This window comes from Primulina huaijiensis, chromosome 3 (genome assembly GCF_012295235.1).
Source record: "Primulina huaijiensis isolate GDHJ02 chromosome 3, ASM1229523v2, whole genome shotgun sequence".
Lineage (NCBI taxonomy): Eukaryota > Viridiplantae > Streptophyta > Magnoliopsida > Lamiales > Gesneriaceae > Primulina > Primulina huaijiensis.
In genome coordinates, this window is record NC_133308.1 from 23,792,050 (window position 1) to 23,812,341 (window position 20,292).

At 34.8% G+C, this 20,292-nt stretch overlaps 5 protein-coding genes across 5 annotated transcripts in view; 1 reads left to right on the forward strand and 4 right to left on the reverse strand.

Annotated features, from left to right (window-relative positions):
- Positions 1-1,586: 1,586 nt before the first annotated feature.
- On the reverse strand, positions 1,587-3,971 carry LOC140973890 (U-box domain-containing protein 1-like). The gene has a single exon (XM_073437005.1). The coding sequence runs from the start codon at positions 3,642-3,644 to the stop codon at positions 1,587-1,589; it is 2,058 nt and encodes a 685-aa protein (XP_073293106.1). The 5' UTR covers positions 3,645-3,971.
- Positions 3,972-8,401: 4,430 nt separating this feature from the next.
- Positions 8,402-11,261, forward strand: LOC140972279 (transcription factor bHLH51-like). Its single transcript, XM_073434729.1, has 2 exons — positions 8,402-8,802; positions 10,560-11,261. Exons 1-2 carry the CDS (start codon positions 8,566-8,568, stop codon positions 11,007-11,009), a joined length of 687 nt encoding a protein of 228 aa, XP_073290830.1. The 5' UTR covers positions 8,402-8,565; the 3' UTR covers positions 11,010-11,261.
- A 775-nt stretch (positions 11,262-12,036) lies between these two features.
- On the reverse strand, positions 12,037-12,486 carry LOC140972596 (RING-H2 finger protein ATL66-like). Its single transcript, XM_073434994.1, has one exon. It carries the CDS (start codon positions 12,484-12,486, stop codon positions 12,037-12,039), a length of 450 nt encoding a protein of 149 aa, XP_073291095.1.
- Positions 12,487-13,933: 1,447 nt separating this feature from the next.
- Positions 13,934-20,286, reverse strand: LOC140973891 (clathrin heavy chain 1-like). Its single transcript, XM_073437006.1, has 19 exons — positions 20,255-20,286; positions 20,014-20,130; positions 19,838-19,897; positions 19,612-19,698; positions 19,373-19,456; positions 19,148-19,282; positions 19,006-19,068; positions 18,830-18,934; positions 18,563-18,675; positions 18,213-18,465; positions 17,996-18,132; positions 17,637-17,915; positions 16,540-17,542; positions 15,920-16,405; positions 15,639-15,809; positions 15,358-15,543; positions 14,983-15,105; positions 14,691-14,801; positions 13,934-14,414 (listed from the first exon to the last, which is right to left on the reverse strand). Exons 4-19 carry the CDS (start codon positions 19,675-19,677, stop codon positions 14,268-14,270), a joined length of 3,462 nt encoding a protein of 1,153 aa, XP_073293107.1. The 5' UTR covers positions 19,678-19,698; positions 19,838-19,897; positions 20,014-20,130; positions 20,255-20,286; the 3' UTR covers positions 13,934-14,267.
- The window catches only part of LOC140972597 (clathrin heavy chain 2-like), a 4,388-nt gene continuing 3,815 nt past the window's right edge, over positions 19,720-20,292 (reverse strand). The window contains exons 4-7 of the mRNA XM_073434995.1: positions 20,255-20,279; positions 20,014-20,130; positions 19,838-19,897; positions 19,720-19,746 (exon numbers count right to left, since the gene is read on the reverse strand). Of these exons, the coding sequence (XP_073291096.1) occupies positions 19,720-19,746; positions 19,838-19,897; positions 20,014-20,130; positions 20,255-20,279 (229 nt within the window). The remainder of the gene's footprint in view (positions 19,747-19,837; positions 19,898-20,013; positions 20,131-20,254; positions 20,280-20,292) is intronic.

Below are 20,292 nucleotides of genomic sequence, written 5' to 3' on the forward strand. Positions count from 1 at the left end.
TGAGGAGAACAATTGCGATGATCCTTTCATATGATCTGTGGCTCCCGAATCTAGAATCCAGACAATGTTAGTGATCGAATTTGCAATATTTGCACAAGGATAAATACCTGTCTGGGCCAAGGAACACGAGGGCTTGGATAGTCGAGAATCAAACCATTGGAATAGTTGCTCTAACTGATCCTTTGTGAAGGAGAGGGAATCTGAGGAGGATGAGGACATTCCAGAATCTTCACCACCTGCTTGAAGGGCTCGACCACCAGTATTCGATCTGTTGTTGCCAACTTTTTTCTTAAGATGAACTGGTTTCCCATTTATTCTGAAGCATGTTTCTATAGTGTTCCATGGTTTTTTTGCACTTATCACAAAATGGTCTACCTCCAGAACCCGTCTCTTGACTCCCAAGGGTCGAACTTTCAGACTCCATGGTGGGTTCAGAGTCTTTCAGCAGCACTTGGCATTGAGTTTGTCCGGATTGTCTTGCAGTTAATTAACCATATCTACATGTTGGTTCGATGTTTGGTGTCACAATTTTTTTTACCCTCGTAAGCATCTCATCGTACAAGATGAGCAATACAAAGTTGCAGTACACGGTGTATAGTAAATAGTATTTACTATCAAAGGAGATGAGCAATATAATAATACTGGTTTATAGTGGAATTGTAATTATTGCTTGTATATGATGAGTAGCACAAAGGACCAATCTCCAGTGGATAGTGTTGTCTTTTTCATCATTGAGCAGCAAGGAGTACTGGTTAACATTTTTAAGCTAATACGTCAAAAAAATATTATGTGGTGAATTTCAATATTCTTGGGCAAATGGCGTAGATATGTCATGTAGGATCTTGTGGACCTGTTCTCACACTAGAGAAATAGAGAATGACCGAAGCACATATCATCATTCTTCTATATGGTGGTGAAAGATGTCGAGAAACCATGTGAGAATTTTTTTTTTTTTTTACAAAAAAAAGGAAATAAAATAAAGTAAGACCTGAAGTGTGAAACTCAAATAAACAAAATAAGAAGGTCATAAGAAAAAAAACAAGGCAAATATCAAATAGATTAATCAAATTCAAATTAGATGATGAAATAGAAACATGAAAATCAGATATTTAATCGAACAAAGAAGTAGGAAAATTAAAAAAACGAAAAATATATTGAATGATACAAAAATAAAACAAAGAAAAAGATTGGAGAAATTAAATTGTTATTTGAAATGATAGTTAAACATTGAAATAATAGTTGTTATTGAATAATTTGTGAAAAAATTATGTACCTATATTGATTTGCAAATTTACAACCAATATTCATAGTCTACTCAAGTAAATGCTTTGCTACTAGTGTGTGTGTGTGTGTGTGTGTGTGTGTGTGTGTTTTTAAAAACTTTAACACCATGTTTATTTAAATTTCTTCAGCAGAAGAGCTAAAGTACAAATTCAAGAAACTAGTCCTTCAAACCTGTGTACGTTTTGATTTGGCAAGTGTTGTACAAAGAATTGCTGAGGATATTATTTGATATGTATTATGCTCTATTAAAATCAACGCCGTTTTCAATAATGTACAAATTGCCCTAAACATGTTATTGGGTGTCATCCAACAGGATTTGTAATCTGAGTGCAGTGTCTGTTCAGGATTCTAAGCAGAGCATCAGCCTTTCGTCTAGCTTTTAGTGACCCTTCAACAGCCAAGGTTTGAAGAGAGGGAATGCTGTGCGGGTTTATTAATAGTCTCTGAGCGACGTCCTCTCCTCCATCCTTGCAGAGCCCCAGGAGTAATGTTATCGAGTTCTCCTTTCCATTTGAAGATCCGAATCTCATAAGATCGATAAGTAAAGGCACCAACACCCTGCTCTTCCTTATCTCTTCAAGTCCTTCAGTGCAACCCAAAAGAAGGGCGAGCACTGCTAAGACGTCATCTGTGATTCCTGCTTTATCATCTATCAATAGGTTTATCAGCAATGGAACTGCTCCTGCCAGTATAACCTTTGCTCTGTTGACATTAAAAAGTGCAAGATTGAACAGTGCTGTTGCTGCATCCCTTTTACCGGATGTAGTTCCTTCTCCCAGGAGCCCCACCAGAGCTGGAATTGCTCTTGGATGAGAACCAATAGTTATCTTGTGTTCATCTATTATAGTCAGGCTGAAGATTGTTGCTGCTGCATTTTCTTTTGCCTCCATTGTTTTCCCTGAGTATAGGACGTCTACTATGTTATCGATTGAACCAGCTGCCATGATCAATATCTTGTTGTTCTCGTATATGGAAAGGTTAAGTAAGGCTGTAATGGCATTTTCCTGGATTCTGGAGTCCTGAGACCCTAGCAACGTCACAAGAAATGGAATGGATCCAGCCTCAGCAATGATTCGTCGATTATCCATTCCAGTTTTTGCTAGTAATCGAATCTCATAAGCAGCCTGCCTTTGGATGTCTGCTGATCCTGTCGCTAATTTCCCTACTAAAAATTCAGCTGTCATTTTAACTGCATCTACCGCAGCTTTAGTTGCCGAAATTTGGTCAGTGGCTGCCTCACTTGATCTTCTCTTATTACTGGTTTGATCTGTATTTGAAGAGGAAGGAGTAGATTTCTGAGGGATGTTGTTCTCCAGGCACCATTGGTGTATCAAACTTTTTAACGCGTAATTTGGTATTAGTGCCATGTGGATCAACCTTTGCCCACTTTTCGGGCATGTATGATGCCCTGAATTTATCCATTGGGCTATTGAATTCCGATCATAAGTATGCCCTGATGCCACAATGACAGGATCATTCATCAACTCGAGTGAAATTGGGCAACGGTATTCATCAGGTATGCTGAACAACATGGAATGAGAATATGATAGATCATTTTGATTATTCGATGGCATTTTCCGCTTTTTTACATCCTCTTGAGTCTTCGGATGTTCATCCTCATTGAAAATCGCAATTTTTGTGATTGAAAGCAAAGCAATAATGTTGTTCATATTGGAAACTACGATCAGCCCACCTGTGCCTGCTTGCTTCTTAGCTTCTGCAATTAGTTTGGAAATCTCGTCTTTATATTCCAAAGGACTTCTCAGACCAAAGCTGCTCAGAATTTCACCAGTTCTTCTGAAGTCAACAAATCCTTTGTCCTCTCTATTTCTTTCTTTGTAGGTGAGGACCAGTTGAAGAAGCTCATCTCTTCTTTGAATCTCCCCAGGGTCGACGAACAATTGAACCCGTTTTGCTTGTTTGTGAAGAAGTTCAACTTGCTCTCTGGTATCCGATGTCAAGTTAAGCAAGCTCAGAGGTAATATATCGAGGGCACTTCCCATGTCTCTTACTAATGCATAAAACTGATTCGAGATGCGTTCCGTTTGCATGAGATTCCACATAACACTATCTTCCCTGCAACTTTCCATCAAAACTTTCACTCTTTGAAAGACATAATTAAGCTCCGCAAGGCACAAGATAGAAGATGGTGGAAGTGGCTTATCGATTTCTTGAATCTCTTCAAAAAGTGAAGAAAGCAGCCTGATCCTTCTGACCATTGTTGTGATGTTTTTCATCTGCACGAAAGGGATAGTCTCGATCAATGCAACTTCATTGGAAACGCAAATCAAAGACTCCAACAATTCACCTGCTGGTAGAAACCCCGTGGAAACCATCGAACGAGGAGTGATATCAACCATGGCTTCGCACGGATCCTTATTTTTCTTTGATCATATATTTACTTGGACAAATCTTGATCAGTTGGCTGATCAAGATTAAAATAATAATCGAATGGATTGTTGACCCTTTCTTTTTGTACAGTTGTGTGTAAATGACAAGAAGACGGCTCCTCGAAACCTGCATTCGAAGTCTTGAACTGCTGCCATTTGGAGGGCGTACCGGCCTGCCGGGTTAGTCATATTCCCTTACAAGATCTAGCCACTCTATGGTCATACATGAAAATTGAAATATTTTGTGTTGACTTAGTGGTATGTACGAATTATTATTATTATTATTATTTATTGATATCCCTATGTCCTCTTATACCAACTCTCGACATGTTTCTTGCTTTCCATTATTTGGAAATCCTAGTTTTATTCATTGGAATTTTTTTTTAGAAGAAGTTCGTTACAATTGAGTCTTAAAATCGAGATATCGTGTCAAATTTAAGATTTTGATTTTAAATGAACTACAAATCAATAGTTACATTAAACTTGCTTTTAATTTAGTCATCAAGTTTACTTTAGGAAATCGTGTCGATTTTGTTGGAACAAGTTAATTTTATGCAAAGTTAATTGTTATAATGCCCTCAATTAAAATGGTAAGCCCTTGAATTTTTTTTTTTTTTAATAAAAGCAATTATTTTCATATCATCCAACGTCATCGTTGATTATACCATCAAATAATCAATTACGACTATTTCCAACAACCTACTAACTACTAGAACATAAAACCACGTCATACATGACGACCACCTTGCAATTTGCCTTCGGTTTGGCGTTTCTTTCTTACTGGGAATATCTTTCATAAATTTTATTATTTCATGTAAAAAAAACATGTCATCTGCAATTAAATTTCGATTACGTGATGGGAAAGACTACGTGACAATGATCCAATTTTCTACGATCGAATTTATGTCTCGACAAACCAACCCTCCATTTTTACTTTTCCGGTGGTTTATCATAGTTTTTGGTAAAACAGTGAACTGCCAACTCAATTAGCATAGAGATATTGAAATTTTTTTATATTATACGATATCGTTAGGTTCAAAAAATAAAATTCAACATCTTCGAATCATTCTGCATTTGACTTCAATTGATATGACCACGAAAAAACCCTAATGGGGTGTAAGGCTGGTTTATAGCATTATAAATATGAGTAGGTCTCTTATGAAACGGGTCAATCTTACTGGTATTCACAATAAAAAATAATAATCTTAGAATAAAAAATAATACTTTTTCATGGATGACCCAAATAAGAGATACTTTTATCATAAAAAATAATATTTTTTCATGGATGACCTAAATAAGATATCTGTCTCACAAAATACGACACGTGAGATCGTCTCACACATGTTTTTGCTTATAAATATTATATAATTTGTGCCTCTGCTTTTGTACATTACATTGGGTGCTAGATTATTATATAATGGGCCATTGATTTGGGGTATAGTGGTGGTCGTTTGGATCCTAATTAAATCTGAATTAGGGTAAATTTGCTTTATTGATAAATTAGTTGCATATCTAATTAAATATTTCGACTTTACTTTTGATCAATATCTTCAAAAACATAACTCTTAATAATATTGCATGATTTGTTGCATTTCTTGGCTATGCTTATACCTTGGTCGACTTAGTCAAATATAAATTTAGTTTTTTTTAAAAAAAAAAAATAGTCAAATATAAATTATTTTTTTTTTGAGAGTCCTAATCTAAGGGGTGGGGATCGAACACAGACAATTCACAAGGGAATCCCGGATGAGACCACTCAGTCAAATATAAATTTGGTAAAAATATTTCATAGCTACATCTATTACTATATATTAAGAATCTCCCTAATAGAGACAAAAAACATTGTTCTGTTTTTTGATTTTCCCATTTTGCCCTTATTTTATATCACAATTACATTTTTGTTTTTATGTTTTTTAAATTACAAAAAACTTTTTGTTTTTTTTTTAAATGACAACTATTCAAATAGCACTTTAGTCCCTCGATAATTTGTCAAATTTCACTTTAAGCTCTCGATAATTATAAAAAAAACCGTACACACGCACCACGTGTGCCAAGTAACTAGTTTATTGACTATGACTCAATTTGAATCTTATAAGGCCTTAATATAAATAAATAAATAAAACAGCTACATTGGTTGACTATGAATCAATTTGAACCCTATTCAATGATAAGCCCTTTTTTTTATTAAAACAAAAAACAAAAACAAAAACAAAAAGTGTGATTGCAATCTTATCGTTTTGAATAGTGTTTTATCTTAAAGTAAGCAAGTGTGTGAAAGAAATTAAGTTTATCAAATTGGTAGATTTATGAGAAAAGTGAAATTATGTAAATAAGATTTTGGTTTTAATCTGGTAAGGAAAAAAAATCTATTATTCAATTTCAATTAACTGTATGGTATAGCTATTTATTAGAGAAAATGTTGAATATGTAAACTATTGAGATAAGATTATCTTAAATATCTGATATTGAAACAAAATCGAGCCCGATTTGAAGAAAAATTCGAGGCTTGAATCCGTCTCAAATAATTTAAATTTTTTTCTTGAATTAAAATTCGAGTTTGAGTTCGACTCGAAAAATTTGAATGTTAGCTATTAGAACTATTTTTTTTTTAAAAAAAATAATAAATACTTGAAATATTTTTAACTTGAATCTGTCTGGAAAGAAGTTCGATCTTCTACGAATATAACTCAAATGCTATAATTTCTAATACAAATAAAATATTAAATATTTTTTCAACTGACATTTGTTCGCACCCCTAATGGGATAAAACTATACTCTTAAATATGATATTTTAATATCGTGGCTAACATCACTAGTATGCATCAATTTTAGAATTGAACATCTATATATGGTGATTACATATATATTTCATTATATATATTATGGGAGGCAAAAAATTTAATATTGTTTTAACGTATACGGTGATTATGATATATGATATTGATGTATATATTTACAATTATGGATTATCGGGTCCCTCTTCAAGGTGTCTCGACGATAATTTTTTTCCAGATAATATGACCAAAAATTTTAAATCCTTTTAATGTACATTATTTTTAATAAATACTATGGGTTATGTGGCCTCTCTTTAAGGCGGGGACTCCTAGTTTTTTTAGGAGTAAAAAAAATTTACGGAAAAATCTTACATCCAATCGACAATAGATGTCAAATCTCGATTCGATATTTTTTTTAAATCATTATAATTCACCTCAATATAGAGTCATTGCAAATCTATATTCAAATAACGTGTCAAAAACAAATCATCCAATCCAAAAACAAATCATAATTCTTGATATCACAAGTAGGATCGGACACCATTTAATTTTGAAACATTTGGTCGGAGATTTGGTGATGCAAAAGCAAGTGCGGCTGATGAAGATTGTACGTAGCAAGAAAACAAAAGGGATTGAATCAAAATGGCTTTAAAGTCTTTGGTGTGGGGTCTCAATCCGATTATGGTTTCGACTCGTGGAATTGAATCATTTATTTTGTGGATTTTAGAGATTGATTGATAGATAGATACGACCATCGATCTACTACTACGTACGACTATACCACCCAACACATATTAGCCTTCAAGTTTTCCCACTCCTCTCATTTCACCAATTTGGCATCCTAAGTGCATCCAACAAGCCAAGATGCATGTGATCATTGTGTTGTATTCTTTGGAATACCTATTTCAATTTATTATAATCATCGAGTAGATCTCTTGTGAGACGATCTCACGAATCTTTATCTGTGAGACGGGTCAACCCTACCGATATTCATAATAAAAAGTAATACTCTTAACTTAAAAAGTAATACTTTTTGATGGATGACCCAAATAAGATATCTGTCTCACAAAATATGACTCGTGAGACCGTCTCATACAAGTTTTTGTCATAATCATCTCATATCTGCTCAATTATATGTGTTTTTTTTTTTTTATTGTTTCAAATATATAGTTCAGTTTTTACATTTAGTATTAAATTAGAATTGAGATTTGCATAAAGTTTAAGAACCCGATACAAACTTAAGTTTATAGGTATTGATGAAACCTTTCGCCTTTGAGGTCTACGGTAGTCTATTTATGGATAGTCAATATCCATTAAAACGGGGAAGTGAGAAAACAAATGTTATTTATAAGTGGAAGAGTTTGGTTAGTAATGTTTTACAACTGAGTCGATAAATATCATGCCTCAAGTTTAAGACAATGCGAGTGTAAATGCACAATAAGCTCAACTAGTAATCAACTCATAGTCATTCCCCATTTTCGAAAAGGATTGACTCAACTTACTCTATTATAAGTCTATTATAATTTTTTTTATTAATCAGTTTTAATATATACTATTTGTTAAATTAAGTGTCTTTCGAACATTCACGACCCGATTCATTAATCTATCAGCATCGAGAATCTAAAAGTTACTCTTACAAGCTCAAGAGATTATTCCAGTTACCAACTTGGGACTTGAAGATGACAAACTAAATAGTCCACAAGGCTAATCAAGTCCTTGGTATATTACATAGAGGAGTCGGTCAATTGTTATGCTATTTTAACATTGTTTAATCCGAACAAAGGGGTATTTCATGACGTGAATTGACCAAGGTATATCATAATAATGAGGTAGACATCTTTTGTATTAAACCCACAATATTCTTGGATATTATTTTCAAAAGATACATATTTTTAAATTTTAAAGTTATATCATTAATTAAGACAAGAGTTTTTCTTTCCTCCCATACATCCTTGAACTACTACTAGATATCACATCAGTCACACTCTAGACTTGGAGATCAAAGGCAACCAACCAATTCCAAATACAATATATACTCTTCGATCTGGCCTATTACAAGATATAAGGATCGACGTTCTGAACCGCTCAAATATTCGTAAAATTATTGTTTCTTGAAAATGGCGAATTGCTATTGGTCTGAAGAATACTCGACATGGCTTCCTCTTGCTGAGGCTGCGGCCCTGCAGTATCACTGTTACCCTCCTGCCGAAGGAGGGATGCCACCGTCGGAGGATGCGGCGGAGGACAGGGCCGCCAGTGCATCAAGGAGTCACAGTGAAGCGGAGAAGAGGCGCAGAGATAGAATCAATGCGCAGTTTTCAACTCTTAGAAAACTGATCCCAAAGTCTGAAAAGGTACTGCATTCTCCCAGTCATCATCTAGTCATTCACACAACTTGGTCAAAAGATAGATAAACTCAAGAATTTTTATTCATAAATTATATATAATTTGAAAAAAGAGAAACTATATAAATTTTTTTCAAATAAAAAATTATATATTTCTTGTTGTCAAATTACTTCAAAACCAACTCTAATCATTAACAAAATTGTGTGGTAGTGGTAGATACATGTCCATTTAAGCACCACATTCGACTTAGCACTATTGAGCATCCAAGGGAGCAATCATGGATGTTCTCTAATTATTATTATTATTTAAAAAAAAAAAAGAAACTTCAAAATTAAAATGTAAATAAATTCTTTAGTTTTTAAAATTTATTTTATCATATATATGTAGCATGTGTATAAATGATATAGAAGGTCAAGTTGTTCGACTTATCTAAAATATATTCCATGCATTGTTTAACATATGATACACACCCTTGCATTCTCACAAGAACTTAATCATTTTTTATATCAGTCTCTATTCATTTATCGAAATATATACTAGCAATCGAGCATATGTATTTTTGTGTGTGTATAATTCAAATGCAGTAAACAAATAATATTACCCGAAATAAGTGGATTCGAGTAATCGGTAAAGTTGTTCTTTTGATAAAATATTTAAAAAAAATCTTAATTTTCATATATATTATTATTCTTTTATTAAAAGGTAAAGAGGGTAGAGAGACAGTGTCATATATATTCCATGTGATTCCAATGCATAAATTTCACATAAAAAAAAAAAATATTTATTGATTGTATGTATGTAGTTAATGGTGGCCAGCATTAGTTCTTGAGATTCTACTAAATATAATCTCTAGCATGCATGGCCCATTCCATTATTATTATTATCGACAACTACATGTCTTTTTGTCTTTTAAGGGGTTATGGGCAATGAAAGAAATTTATTTTTGAGCTACAAACACAATGCAAGGGAAGAATATAAAGCCTTTCAAATAATATTTTTCCAATGATCAATTTTGTAAATAAGTTTCCTATAAATACAAGCAAACATAAGCATCAAATAAATTTTTTGTTCAAATTCACAAATACAATTTATATGGAAAATCAACCTCTTATTGAAATTTATAACTTTACAAGTTCGTGATTTAACTAACTTTCTCATTTAATAAAATATGGTAGATATGACCATGCATATGTGAGTGTCGTCACATTGATCAATAGTATTGATATGACAATGCATACGTGAGTGTCGTCACATTGACATTTGGTCAGCACTACATCAATTCCACAGCTGCATCATGTTGAAAAAATCGAAGGACTGAAATTTGGAGAAAAAAATAAGAAAAGATAGTAGAATAAGACTAAAATTGAAAAACATGTATAGAAAACCAAAATCGTAAAAAAATACTATAAGTTGATGAATTGTCAATTTGACTCCTATTTATATCCTTTTAATCGTCAATGACAAAAACTTGTGTGAGACGGTCTCATGGGTCGTATTTTGTGAGACAGATCTCTTATTTAGATCATCCATGAAAAAGTATTACTTTTTATGCTAAGAGTATTACTTTTTATTGTGAATATCGGTAGGGTTGACCCGTCTCACAGATAAAGATTCGTGAGACCGTCTCACAAAAGACCTATTTATCGTCAATTTGAGTTTGGGGTTAATTTTTAAAATATGATGTAGAGTTCCCATGTTAGTTTGCATGATATGTTTCTCTTATTAGTAGTAGAAAGATAAGTACTATAAGTTGATGAATTGGCAGATGGACAAGGCAGCTCTACTAGGGCATGTTGTGGAACATGTGAAAGAACTCAAAAAAGAAGTGAAAGAAGTATGCAAACACTCAACAATCCCATCCGAAATCGATGAAGTTACTATAGATTTCTTAGATAAAGAAGGAATTAGGGCACAAGATCAAGAGAATGTGTATTTGAAAGCATCTGTGTGCTGCGACGACCGACCGGAGTTGTTTTCCGAGCTAAGCATCGGTCTAAAAAGTCTAGGACTTGCAATTGTTCAAGTTGATCTAACCAGTTTAGGGGGCAGAATTAAGGCAAATTTTGTTCTTTGTGCAGAGGGTACTTGTGGTGAGGAATATATGAGTTCGCTTCGCAAGTCGCTCAAATTAGTTTTGAGTCGTGTTGTTATTTCTCCCGCGACGACGAGTTATGGTGCACGAAGCAAGAGACAGAGGTTCTTTTGGTCTCACTAGTATGAGATACCCTAGGGGAGCATGTTGGAGATATATAGATGCTATTACTACTTAAGAATGGGGGCAAGGGCTCGATCAAGATATTTTACCATCACTTGATTCCCTTCTTTCTTGATATCTTGGGGACTTTGGAGATCATGGATTTCTTTTAATTGGGGTTTGTTGGATCTAAGTGAATTAAATTTACATTTGAGTTTGATGAATACACACATAAACAATATATACATGAGACAAGGATAAACGAACTCGACTCATTTGCATCCCTAAATTTATCGAGGAAAACGCTTCGTATCAGAACATTATAGAGACACGACCATGTTAACCTTAATTAAGCATCCACATGCTTAATTAATATTTGACACAAAAATGGCAAATCAAATCCCCCTTTACATTTGTAATGACTCGAGTTCGAGTCATCTCATCCCATAAATTAGGATTTCGAAAAAAAAATCCCCCTTTACATTAAGTAGTTTTCCTATTGCATGTAATGAATATTTAAATATATAATGCTAATTACAAATTGAATAAATTTTTTTTTTTAAAAAAAAATAGATCCTTTGTGCATATACACAGTTTACGACAAGTTTTTGGTGTCTAGGCACTATATCAGATGTAACATACGCTCAATATTGAAAGAAAAATCTAATTTTTTTGCAAAATAAAAAAAACTAATACATTTACTTTATTTTCTGTTTTATAATAAAATATATTTTTTATTTTGTTACATTATTATTATTATTTCTTATTAAATAAAGGCAACACCACTACATTACAATGTAATTAAATCCTATAAATTTTATATAATATAAGAAGTGACATTACATAATGAAAAATATATAACCTAGTTTGTATCAAACAATTATTTTGTTTTCTAATTTAGTTTATAAAAAAGCATTTGTAAGAAAAGCATTTCTTACTCATGCAACTCTCTACTATACAAATTATTCTCAAACAAGATTCATTTCACTTTTACTACAAAGGTCGAAAGGTGAAAATGGAACGAAAACGAAGATGAGCCTGATTCGATTCAGACAAGAGAGGCCCGACACAGCGGGCAACTGGACTGAGCATTCAGCCATTCATCCACGCACTCCGAGTGGAAACAATGCTTGCATTCCGGCAGCATTTTCATTTTATCGCCTTCTTTAAACGGCCCGATGCATATACAGCACTCTGTTTCTGTAATCTTTCCTGCGTCAACATCTGAGCCAGTGGATTTGTAGAGAAGAATCTGCAGGCTGTTGATTGAAGTGAGATCGAGTCCACGCGGCACCGGAAGGGGTGGGGGGACGGTGGAAGGAGTCGGCAGGATATGGCAGAAGCGGCGGCAGGCCCATCTGGAGAAGAAGAAGAGGAAGTTGATTGAGAGGATAATGGAGAAGAGGAAGAGGATGAAGTAGAGGGTGCGGCCGTGAATTCGAAAGTTTCCGTCATCGAACTCGTCGTAGTGCCACCGGAGCGGTGAATCTGGCGACATGTTTGCTTTGCGGGGCGGTGGGGGAGGATTGATGCGTCGGCGCCGGTGGCGGAAGCGGTGGAGAAGGGGGATGGCGTAACTTTTGATGTGGAGTGGACTGAGGAGTTCACTTGGAAAGGGGTGAAGTACATTCATAGAAAGGGTAACGTTTGCCTACATGTTCATATTTAGTAAATAATCATTTTTCTTGTGTTTGAAAGAAATAATTAAATTTTGCATTGTTCATATTAATTTATTTTTAAAATATCGCAATTCTAAATTACTGAACAATTCGTAAAGTAAAAGGGTAATTTAAAAAATAGAAAAGGATATGAAAAGATCAAATATATAAGAGTGGCAAATAATTACTAGAGGTTTGAGATTTTGTTATAAAAATTGATAAGCTATGCTCATATTATTTTTATGGTTAGGGCAAATCTTTTTTCTCTCCTATATATTTTTGTTGTAAATATGGTTTTTTATGCATCTATACATGAAATTATCCTAAAATTATAGTGTTAAAAGTGAAATATTATTTGAATTAAATGAAAATATGTTTCTTTTCCTCTTGTTTTTCATGTGAGTTCTTTGTTAAAAATATTTGAGATTTTTTTTAAGTACATCATAAATTGCATAAACAGTTCATAAAATAAAAGGAAAAAGAAAATAAAATAATTTATGTTTAGTTATATTCATTTTAATTTTAACTTCCAAAAAACTTATAAAAAAAATTTGTTTACGTCAGCTTCATGGGTACCGGAGGACTACCATTAAATTGTTTGCATCAGCTTTGAATAATATAACTGTAGCGACAAAACTGATGTGATGGTAGCCACGTAAACATGGATTCAAAAACCCAACAATCCCAACTCTAACTCCAAAAAAAAAAACAATAAATAAATAAATAAAGTACAAGCAGAATTTCTTTTATACATGGTCTATAGTAGTAAAAAAAAAGGATAAAAAAGTCAAAGAGACGGAAAATTTATAAATAAATCAATATATTCTAATCAATAGTAACATTATAATGGAACGAGTTTAATCTACCCTCGATATATTACTATTCATCAATCATTATTTATTTTGACAAAAACTTGTTTAAAACGATCTCACGGATCATATTTTGTTAGACAAATATCTTATTTGAGTCATCAATGAAAAAATATTACTTTTTATGCTGAGAGTATTATTTTTTATTGTGAATATCGATAAAATTAACCCGTCTCACTGATAAAGATTTGTGAAACCGTCTCACAAGATAACGTACTCGTATATTTTTACAAGTGGTCCACGATTTTTCTGAAGACCCCACATGTACCTCGAGATAATAATAGCATTATAACATTGCACACATTATGTGGAAAGGTCATTGGAGCTCAAAAGATGAGGAATTTTAGACTCCAACGCAAAATCCAAAACTGTTATTTACCACCACCGACAGACTACTGTAAAATTCTCTCAGTGAAACTAAACCAGAAAACAACACCCAAGAATCAAATACAAAACACATCTTTTACAGCGTTATTATTTGAGAAATACATAAATTGTCATAATCTTGCCTCCTAGAGCTGCAAAAAATGCCTCAGCTACAAAAGAATATTATTACAAGGAAAATATTATATATAAATCTTTACCGTATTACAGGCTACATCGTCTCATGCTTCAGCTAGCCATCCTCCAGGACTGAAAAAGAGACTATGATACTAACCAGAAAATATATTCCAATGTCACGGCCAAACCTTGGGTGCGTACTCTCACTATGCGACTACTTGGGGCGAATGTTCAAGGTAAACAAGGAAACATCAATAGGACCCCATTGGTGGCATGCCAAATGGTGGCATTGGAGGCATCCCCATGCCACCCATTGGCGGTGGTGCGGGGTAACCCCCTCCCATACCTGGCATAGGTGGTGCTGGCAAAGCAAGAGGCAACAATTGGGCATACAAATTCTGCAGTAAATGATATATTTGGGAATTAGTCATACTTAGCAGTTAGAAATCCCACGTAATTTTAAGAATATGGTTTGGAAAATAAGGATGAGTCATAGTCAGCTGTTGAAAGTACTTTTTCTGCAAAATGTGAAATCTTCAGTTTTTGGTCAATAAATGACGTACCAACTACCAAGTATATCAATTTGTAAACCGAAACATGCTTTGCTAAATTAAATGAACAAAAATGTCCTATCACTTGCGAGACAAAATTGTTTCGACAGCCATCATATATACCTGCTGCATGATGACATCTTTCTCATCCTCTGCTTTAGCCTTCGCTTCCTTCATAGCCTCAATCTTGTCCTTAATTAGTTCATCCACTTTGCCAGTATATTCACGGATAAACTGAACGAGGAGAAACAATGATACATATGCTTGAATATGAAACAATAAACAAATGAAAGTAAAAGGTCCCCAGAAATATTCTACAATTTATTTTTATATGGCCTGGAAAAACAAAATAAGTACCCCAAGGACACGTACACCATGACAGGAGAGGAAGGAAAAGAAATATATAGGGAATCACCTGTAATAGATACGGGAAGGCGAAGTCAATCATGTTATTCATCCAGGCAAGTTCAAGTGCAACGTCTGGGCGAATCAAGTCGTAACAAACAAATAGGCATGATGCAAAGCATTCCTTCTTGCCCTAAAAAGAAGGAAAAAAACCATTTAGATACCTATGTCAACATTAAATATTTTATGGAATCATAGTACTTGTACTCTTCTGAAAGCATCGATTTACACTAAGTCATACTAATGTTATTATAAATACAAAACAGTCCACTTTTCTAAAAAAATAGTTGACATTTTGATAATGGATTTAAAATGAAATATCATATATTTTCTTGAGGGAAAAAAATATTAGATTAGATATTGTAAATGTGTTGATAAAACAAACCTGTTCAATGAAGTAAACAAGTAACTCTTCAGCAAGTTCACGATCACCAGATTGGGAAGCTGTCTCCATTGCATCTTTGTAGAGGTTGTCTTTCTTGGATAATGCAATTGATTGCTTCCACCTGCCCGCTTTCTTGTAAATGTAGGCCGCAACACGCCTCATCTCCAGAAGTTCATGTTTCTCAATCTACTCAAGCAAATTAAACAGTAATTCTAAACTTTCTCAAAAAAGGGAAAAAAAAGGGGGAAAAAGAAACAGAGACAGAAGTAACTACAGCATACCCTTTGAGCAAGACCAATTTGATCAAAGTTATCGTGCAAGTCAATTGATTCGCGAAGTCTGTCATAATCCTCTTCCTCTACATAGATGTCATTGAGAGCTTCATTCACTGCAGACACATTATTGCTCTGAACTGCAACCATATAAGGCTTAACAAGACGTAGATGACCCGCCTACACATATTAACGTAAAACATTTATAATGTTACATAAGTACACTTGAAATTTCAAACAATTAATTGTGAAGAGTGATAAGAAATAACAAATCAAGCAAATGTGTCAACCTTTCTCATTATGTCCACAACACGAGTGTGATCAACACGAAGGGCAAGAACATTCAGGACATCATTGATGAGGTCAGGATGTTCTTGCAAATAGAAATGCACAGCTTTGTAATATAGCTCCACGTTGGCAACTTTGACAATAATATCTTTGAATTGCATGTGCTCCCAAGCTTCTGGGGAATGATTCATCACAGTTGTAGCAGCATTATCGAACTCATCATACTGAGCGTACAGATAAGTTAATTCTTGCCAATGCTGTTGTTCGTCACATGCTCTGATCAGCTTGGGAATATTTAGACGTGTAGAAAACAATTTGATGTGCTCCATAAGCTTTTCATGACGGTATCTAGCGTACAAGACACCCAACTCAGTAAAGATCCCCATGTGTGCACGTTCCAATCCTAAACCACTTTCCATAAGAGATATAAGCTCATTAAAGCATCCTCGGTTTTGATAATACTCGCTAACCTCTTCCAGGTCATCCACCTACAAGAATCACAAAATAATGTGACACGGTCTAATTTTAATTCAGAAGACAGAAATCTTGGATTATGAAATCAAATCATTTGATTCTAGTACAGTAAAAACACTACATTTAAAAATGAAGTTCTATGAAATACCTGTACAATGATGTTCAGACCACATATTTGAGCCAAGCGGAACTCCTCAGCATCAACACAGGCAAAGCAGACTTCTTTCCATGTCTTTGCACTGTTGGCTTTTCTTGCTGCATCAACAGCACCTTGAAATTGCTTCAATTTCACAAGTGTGATTGCCAATTTGCCCCAGTTAGAGATGAAAGCAAAAATAATCTTTGCAGCCTCGTATAAAGCTTCATCATACAAGCGATCACCAACATTAGGCAGATTAGCAACATTTGGCATAAGAATAAATTCTTCGATGTCACCCAATCTATCAATCTTAGCATATGCATATATGAGCTCGCTGTCGACTTTAGGCTCCTTCGTTTTCAGCCTGACCATGAGAAGGTACTTCACCAGGTCATGATAAACATCTGCATCCTCGGCAGCTCGGATGACCTCCAGGAAATGAGTAGCATCATCCGCGCGAATAAATGACTCTATTGCATCGCTCACTAGTCCTTCCCTGAGTTGAGATTTAGCAACTTGGCTCCAAACAGCATCTTCTTCAACGCGGAAAGCAAATTCTACAGCCCGATTAATGTCTCGAATATTATCCAGTAAAACATTAACTGCCTGAACATTCAAATTAAACTTCTTGAAAATGGCAAAAGCTTCTTCATACAATTGAGCTTCCACGGCCACTTCTCCAACTGCAGGGCCATCAAAGTTATCAAGTCTATTAATGTAGTCCATAACTCTAGAGGGGTCTGCCTTGATTGCAGTCAAGATAAGTAAGTTTTGCAGGTTAAAGTTTCCACTGAAGGCAGAGTTCTGAAGAACGATCTTTTCAAGTAACTCAATTAGTTCGTGCGGGAGATCAGCAGTCATAAAAGCTTTAACAGCAGCAGAAACTTGCTCTGGGCTCTTGCTTTCAGGCAAAGCAGTAGATACGACCTGATCGATAAGCAGCCTTCTGAATTCATTTTCAGGATCAAGAACTTTTCCCCAGAGATCACCATCCATTCTTTCAACTACATATCTGAAATAAAAAAAAACAGTGGATCAAAAACTTTTGACAAGCATGAACCTAATTATCTAATGTCTAACATTCAATAAAACTGCATATCACAAACCTTGCTTGCAGCTTGAACAAAGAGTTCTTATTTGTCACATTAATAAGTTCATCATCACACTGTCCTCTCCGGTATGCCACAACGGCGAGGGTAGGATCACGCTTTTCACAATATCTACCGACAACACGTGAATCATAATATGGGTTGGTGGTGAGAAAATGTTCCGGATTGTTGTTGCTATCTATAATTATTTTACCCAAAGCATTGTGGACATGCACATCTTGGCTTCCTTCACTCACAAGATGTTCCAGAAACTGAGTGAGCAGGCGAAGACGATTCCTGCAAACCACATATAGTAAGGATATTAAGGAAGAAGCTGGCTCGAAGCAAAGCTAGAGGCCATGGTGCATGGAAGGTACCTTTTCTCGCACTCATCCACCAGTGGCTCGACTGGAAGCAGAGAACGAACAGAGAGAATCAGGCCTTTAATAAAATCTTCAGGACACTCGTCATCAAGGAGTTGCCCCACAACTAATGGAGCATTTCCAGGATTGACCTATAAAGCAAATAACAATCACTTGCATGAAGGACAAGCTTTACCCAATTTTCAAGAAAATTTTCGGAAGATCATCATACCTTCTGCACATAACCTTCAATATAGCGAAGCATGTTATTCGAGTACAAGTAATGGGTGAGGTCTGGGACAAAACCAAAGCGGTCACACACATTAATTAATGGCCGTGCATCTGGAAGTTTTGCTTCCATTAAAAAATTCTTAGTCTTTTCGGGGTCGTAGAAATTGGATTCTCTGGTTACACGCTCAACCTCTTTGATTTGTCCAGTCTTGGCAGCAGCCTCGATGTACTTGAAGTGAATATCAGGATCCTCACTGCCAGAAACCAGTAATTTTACAGATACATATAAAATACAAACGCAACAGGTCATCGGACATCGATTAGAAATCCATTCCTTTCCAAGCAAATTACCTGGAGCTCAAATATGAACCTAGGAAGAAATACAATCCTTCATATGACTTGAACTGCTCAAAGAGCTTAATACAAGTCGCAACACCCAATTGTTCGCAATATTCTTTAGCAACCTACATAAATTGGAACAGCAATTATAACCAATATAAGAATGCTAAAGTCACTTCAATTAAATGAAATCAATAAACCTCACAATTCTGGGGCCTTGATTTCAGAAAGGCATCTTTCAATAAATTCAACACCTAAATCTTTATGCCTTCACCCTACCTGGACAATTATCTGAAGGTTTCCTCTTAAATTGACTAATAAAAGATCCTTCATACACTCCAGAGCCCATTCTGGGGAAAGTGTACCAAAGAACTCCACAAGTGCCTGAAATTATCACATCATTAAGCACTAATATTGACCAGTTGAATGGAGAAAAAGTACTAGATTTTAGTAACCTGTGGCTCAATTGCATGAGTGTTGACAATAACACGCTTGATATCAGGCAGCTCAGAGTAATGCTGCAGGCACAAGTAAAATGTTTGATTAAGATGTACAAATACATTTAAGTTGTGGGTACATAAATGGGTGAGATTTAACCTGTAGTGCTCGAACATAAAGGCCAGATTTCTCACAGAGTTGAGCAATCCGAGGCCTGTCATAATGACTAAACATGCCATTAGCCAAAATAGCATCTGCTACATTGGGAAAGGTCACGAGATTGATCTCCAGGACCTGACAAAAAACAAATTCATGGTGCCTCTGTGAACAAAATAAAAGATTGATGTTGAATTATAAGAGGATTAGCATGAATCAAATATTGACCTTAGTTTGTAGGAATGCATGCTCTGGTAGATTTGGTTTCAGGACATCCAACAGAAATGCTGTTGCTTCGCGGATCATGTTCCTCTAATGAAAAATTACCAAAATAGAAAAGACTTTTACAATTAATCATCTCAAAAACTCGAGATGCTAAGGCTCTCAAAGATAACATAGGGAAAACATACAAGAAAAAAATGATCATAAAATCAGAATATTTCAAATATAAAAGAAAATCTACACACCTGAAGGAAGAGATCGGTAATAGTATTGTAATCAACAGGACAACCTCCTTCCATTTGAGACATCATAAGAGCAAAATTAACTGCTCCCTGTAGCACCAGAAAATATCATTAAAACATTGCCTCCAATATCAGGTTCTATCATAATTCAACAAAACAAACTACCCAAGCATAATACATAACATTGTCGAAGACTTCAAAAATTAGTTTTATACCAATCCTTGTGTACCTGAGGATCTGACCTAAGAATGGTTTGCAAAAGAAACAGATAATCTGGTGTGTATCCAACCTGTTTCAAGTTAAACGTGATTTTTCATTGCAATCAATTGTATTACAAAAGCATAATGATGATAACAAGTGAAAGAGCATCAACTCTGTTATAACTTATAAACTAGCGTCATTGACCTGCTTTGAATATATCAAAATTTTGTCAAACTCCCGACGCTCGGCAAAAGCTGCCACGACTTTCGGTGTAGCTCTGGCTTTGATATATATTTTCAGAGCAAGGTCATTGTCAACAGTCTACAAAATAAAAGAGCAAAGTGAAAATTCAAATTGCACAATAAAATGGGACACGTTATAAATCTGGTTTGATGTTCAATAAAAAAATCTGAAAGTGGTGGAAGTTCCAAACTGAAAGAATTACCTTCACCAGGTCTCCAAGTTCCTCACTGCATTCAAGTT

Excerpts from the sequence above, each read along its gene's own strand:
- LOC140973890 (XM_073437005.1), bottom strand. The coding sequence starts at position 3,644 with ATGGTTGATATCACTCCTCGTTCGATGGTTTCCACGGGGTTTCTACCA.
- LOC140972279 (XM_073434729.1), top strand. The coding sequence starts at position 8,566 with ATGGCGAATTGCTATTGGTCTGAAGAATACTCGACATGGCTTCCTCTT. Across the intron at positions 8,803-10,559 it reads TGATCCCAAAGTCTGAAAAG|ATGGACAAGGCAGCTCTACT; the intron begins GTACTGCATTCT and ends ATGAATTGGCAG.
- LOC140972596 (XM_073434994.1), bottom strand. The coding sequence starts at position 12,486 with ATGTCGCCAGATTCACCGCTCCGGTGGCACTACGACGAGTTCGATGAC.
- LOC140973891 (XM_073437006.1), bottom strand. The coding sequence starts at position 19,677 with ATGATGTCTCAAATGGAAGGAGGTTGTCCTGTTGATTACAATACTATT. Across the intron at positions 19,283-19,372 it reads ATGCATTCCTACAAACTAAG|GTCCTGGAGATCAATCTCGT; the intron begins GTCAATATTTGA and ends GTTTTTTGTCAG. Across the intron at positions 15,810-15,919 it reads TTGTGGACATAATGAGAAAG|GCGGGTCATCTACGTCTTGT; the intron begins GTTGACACATTT and ends TAATATGTGTAG.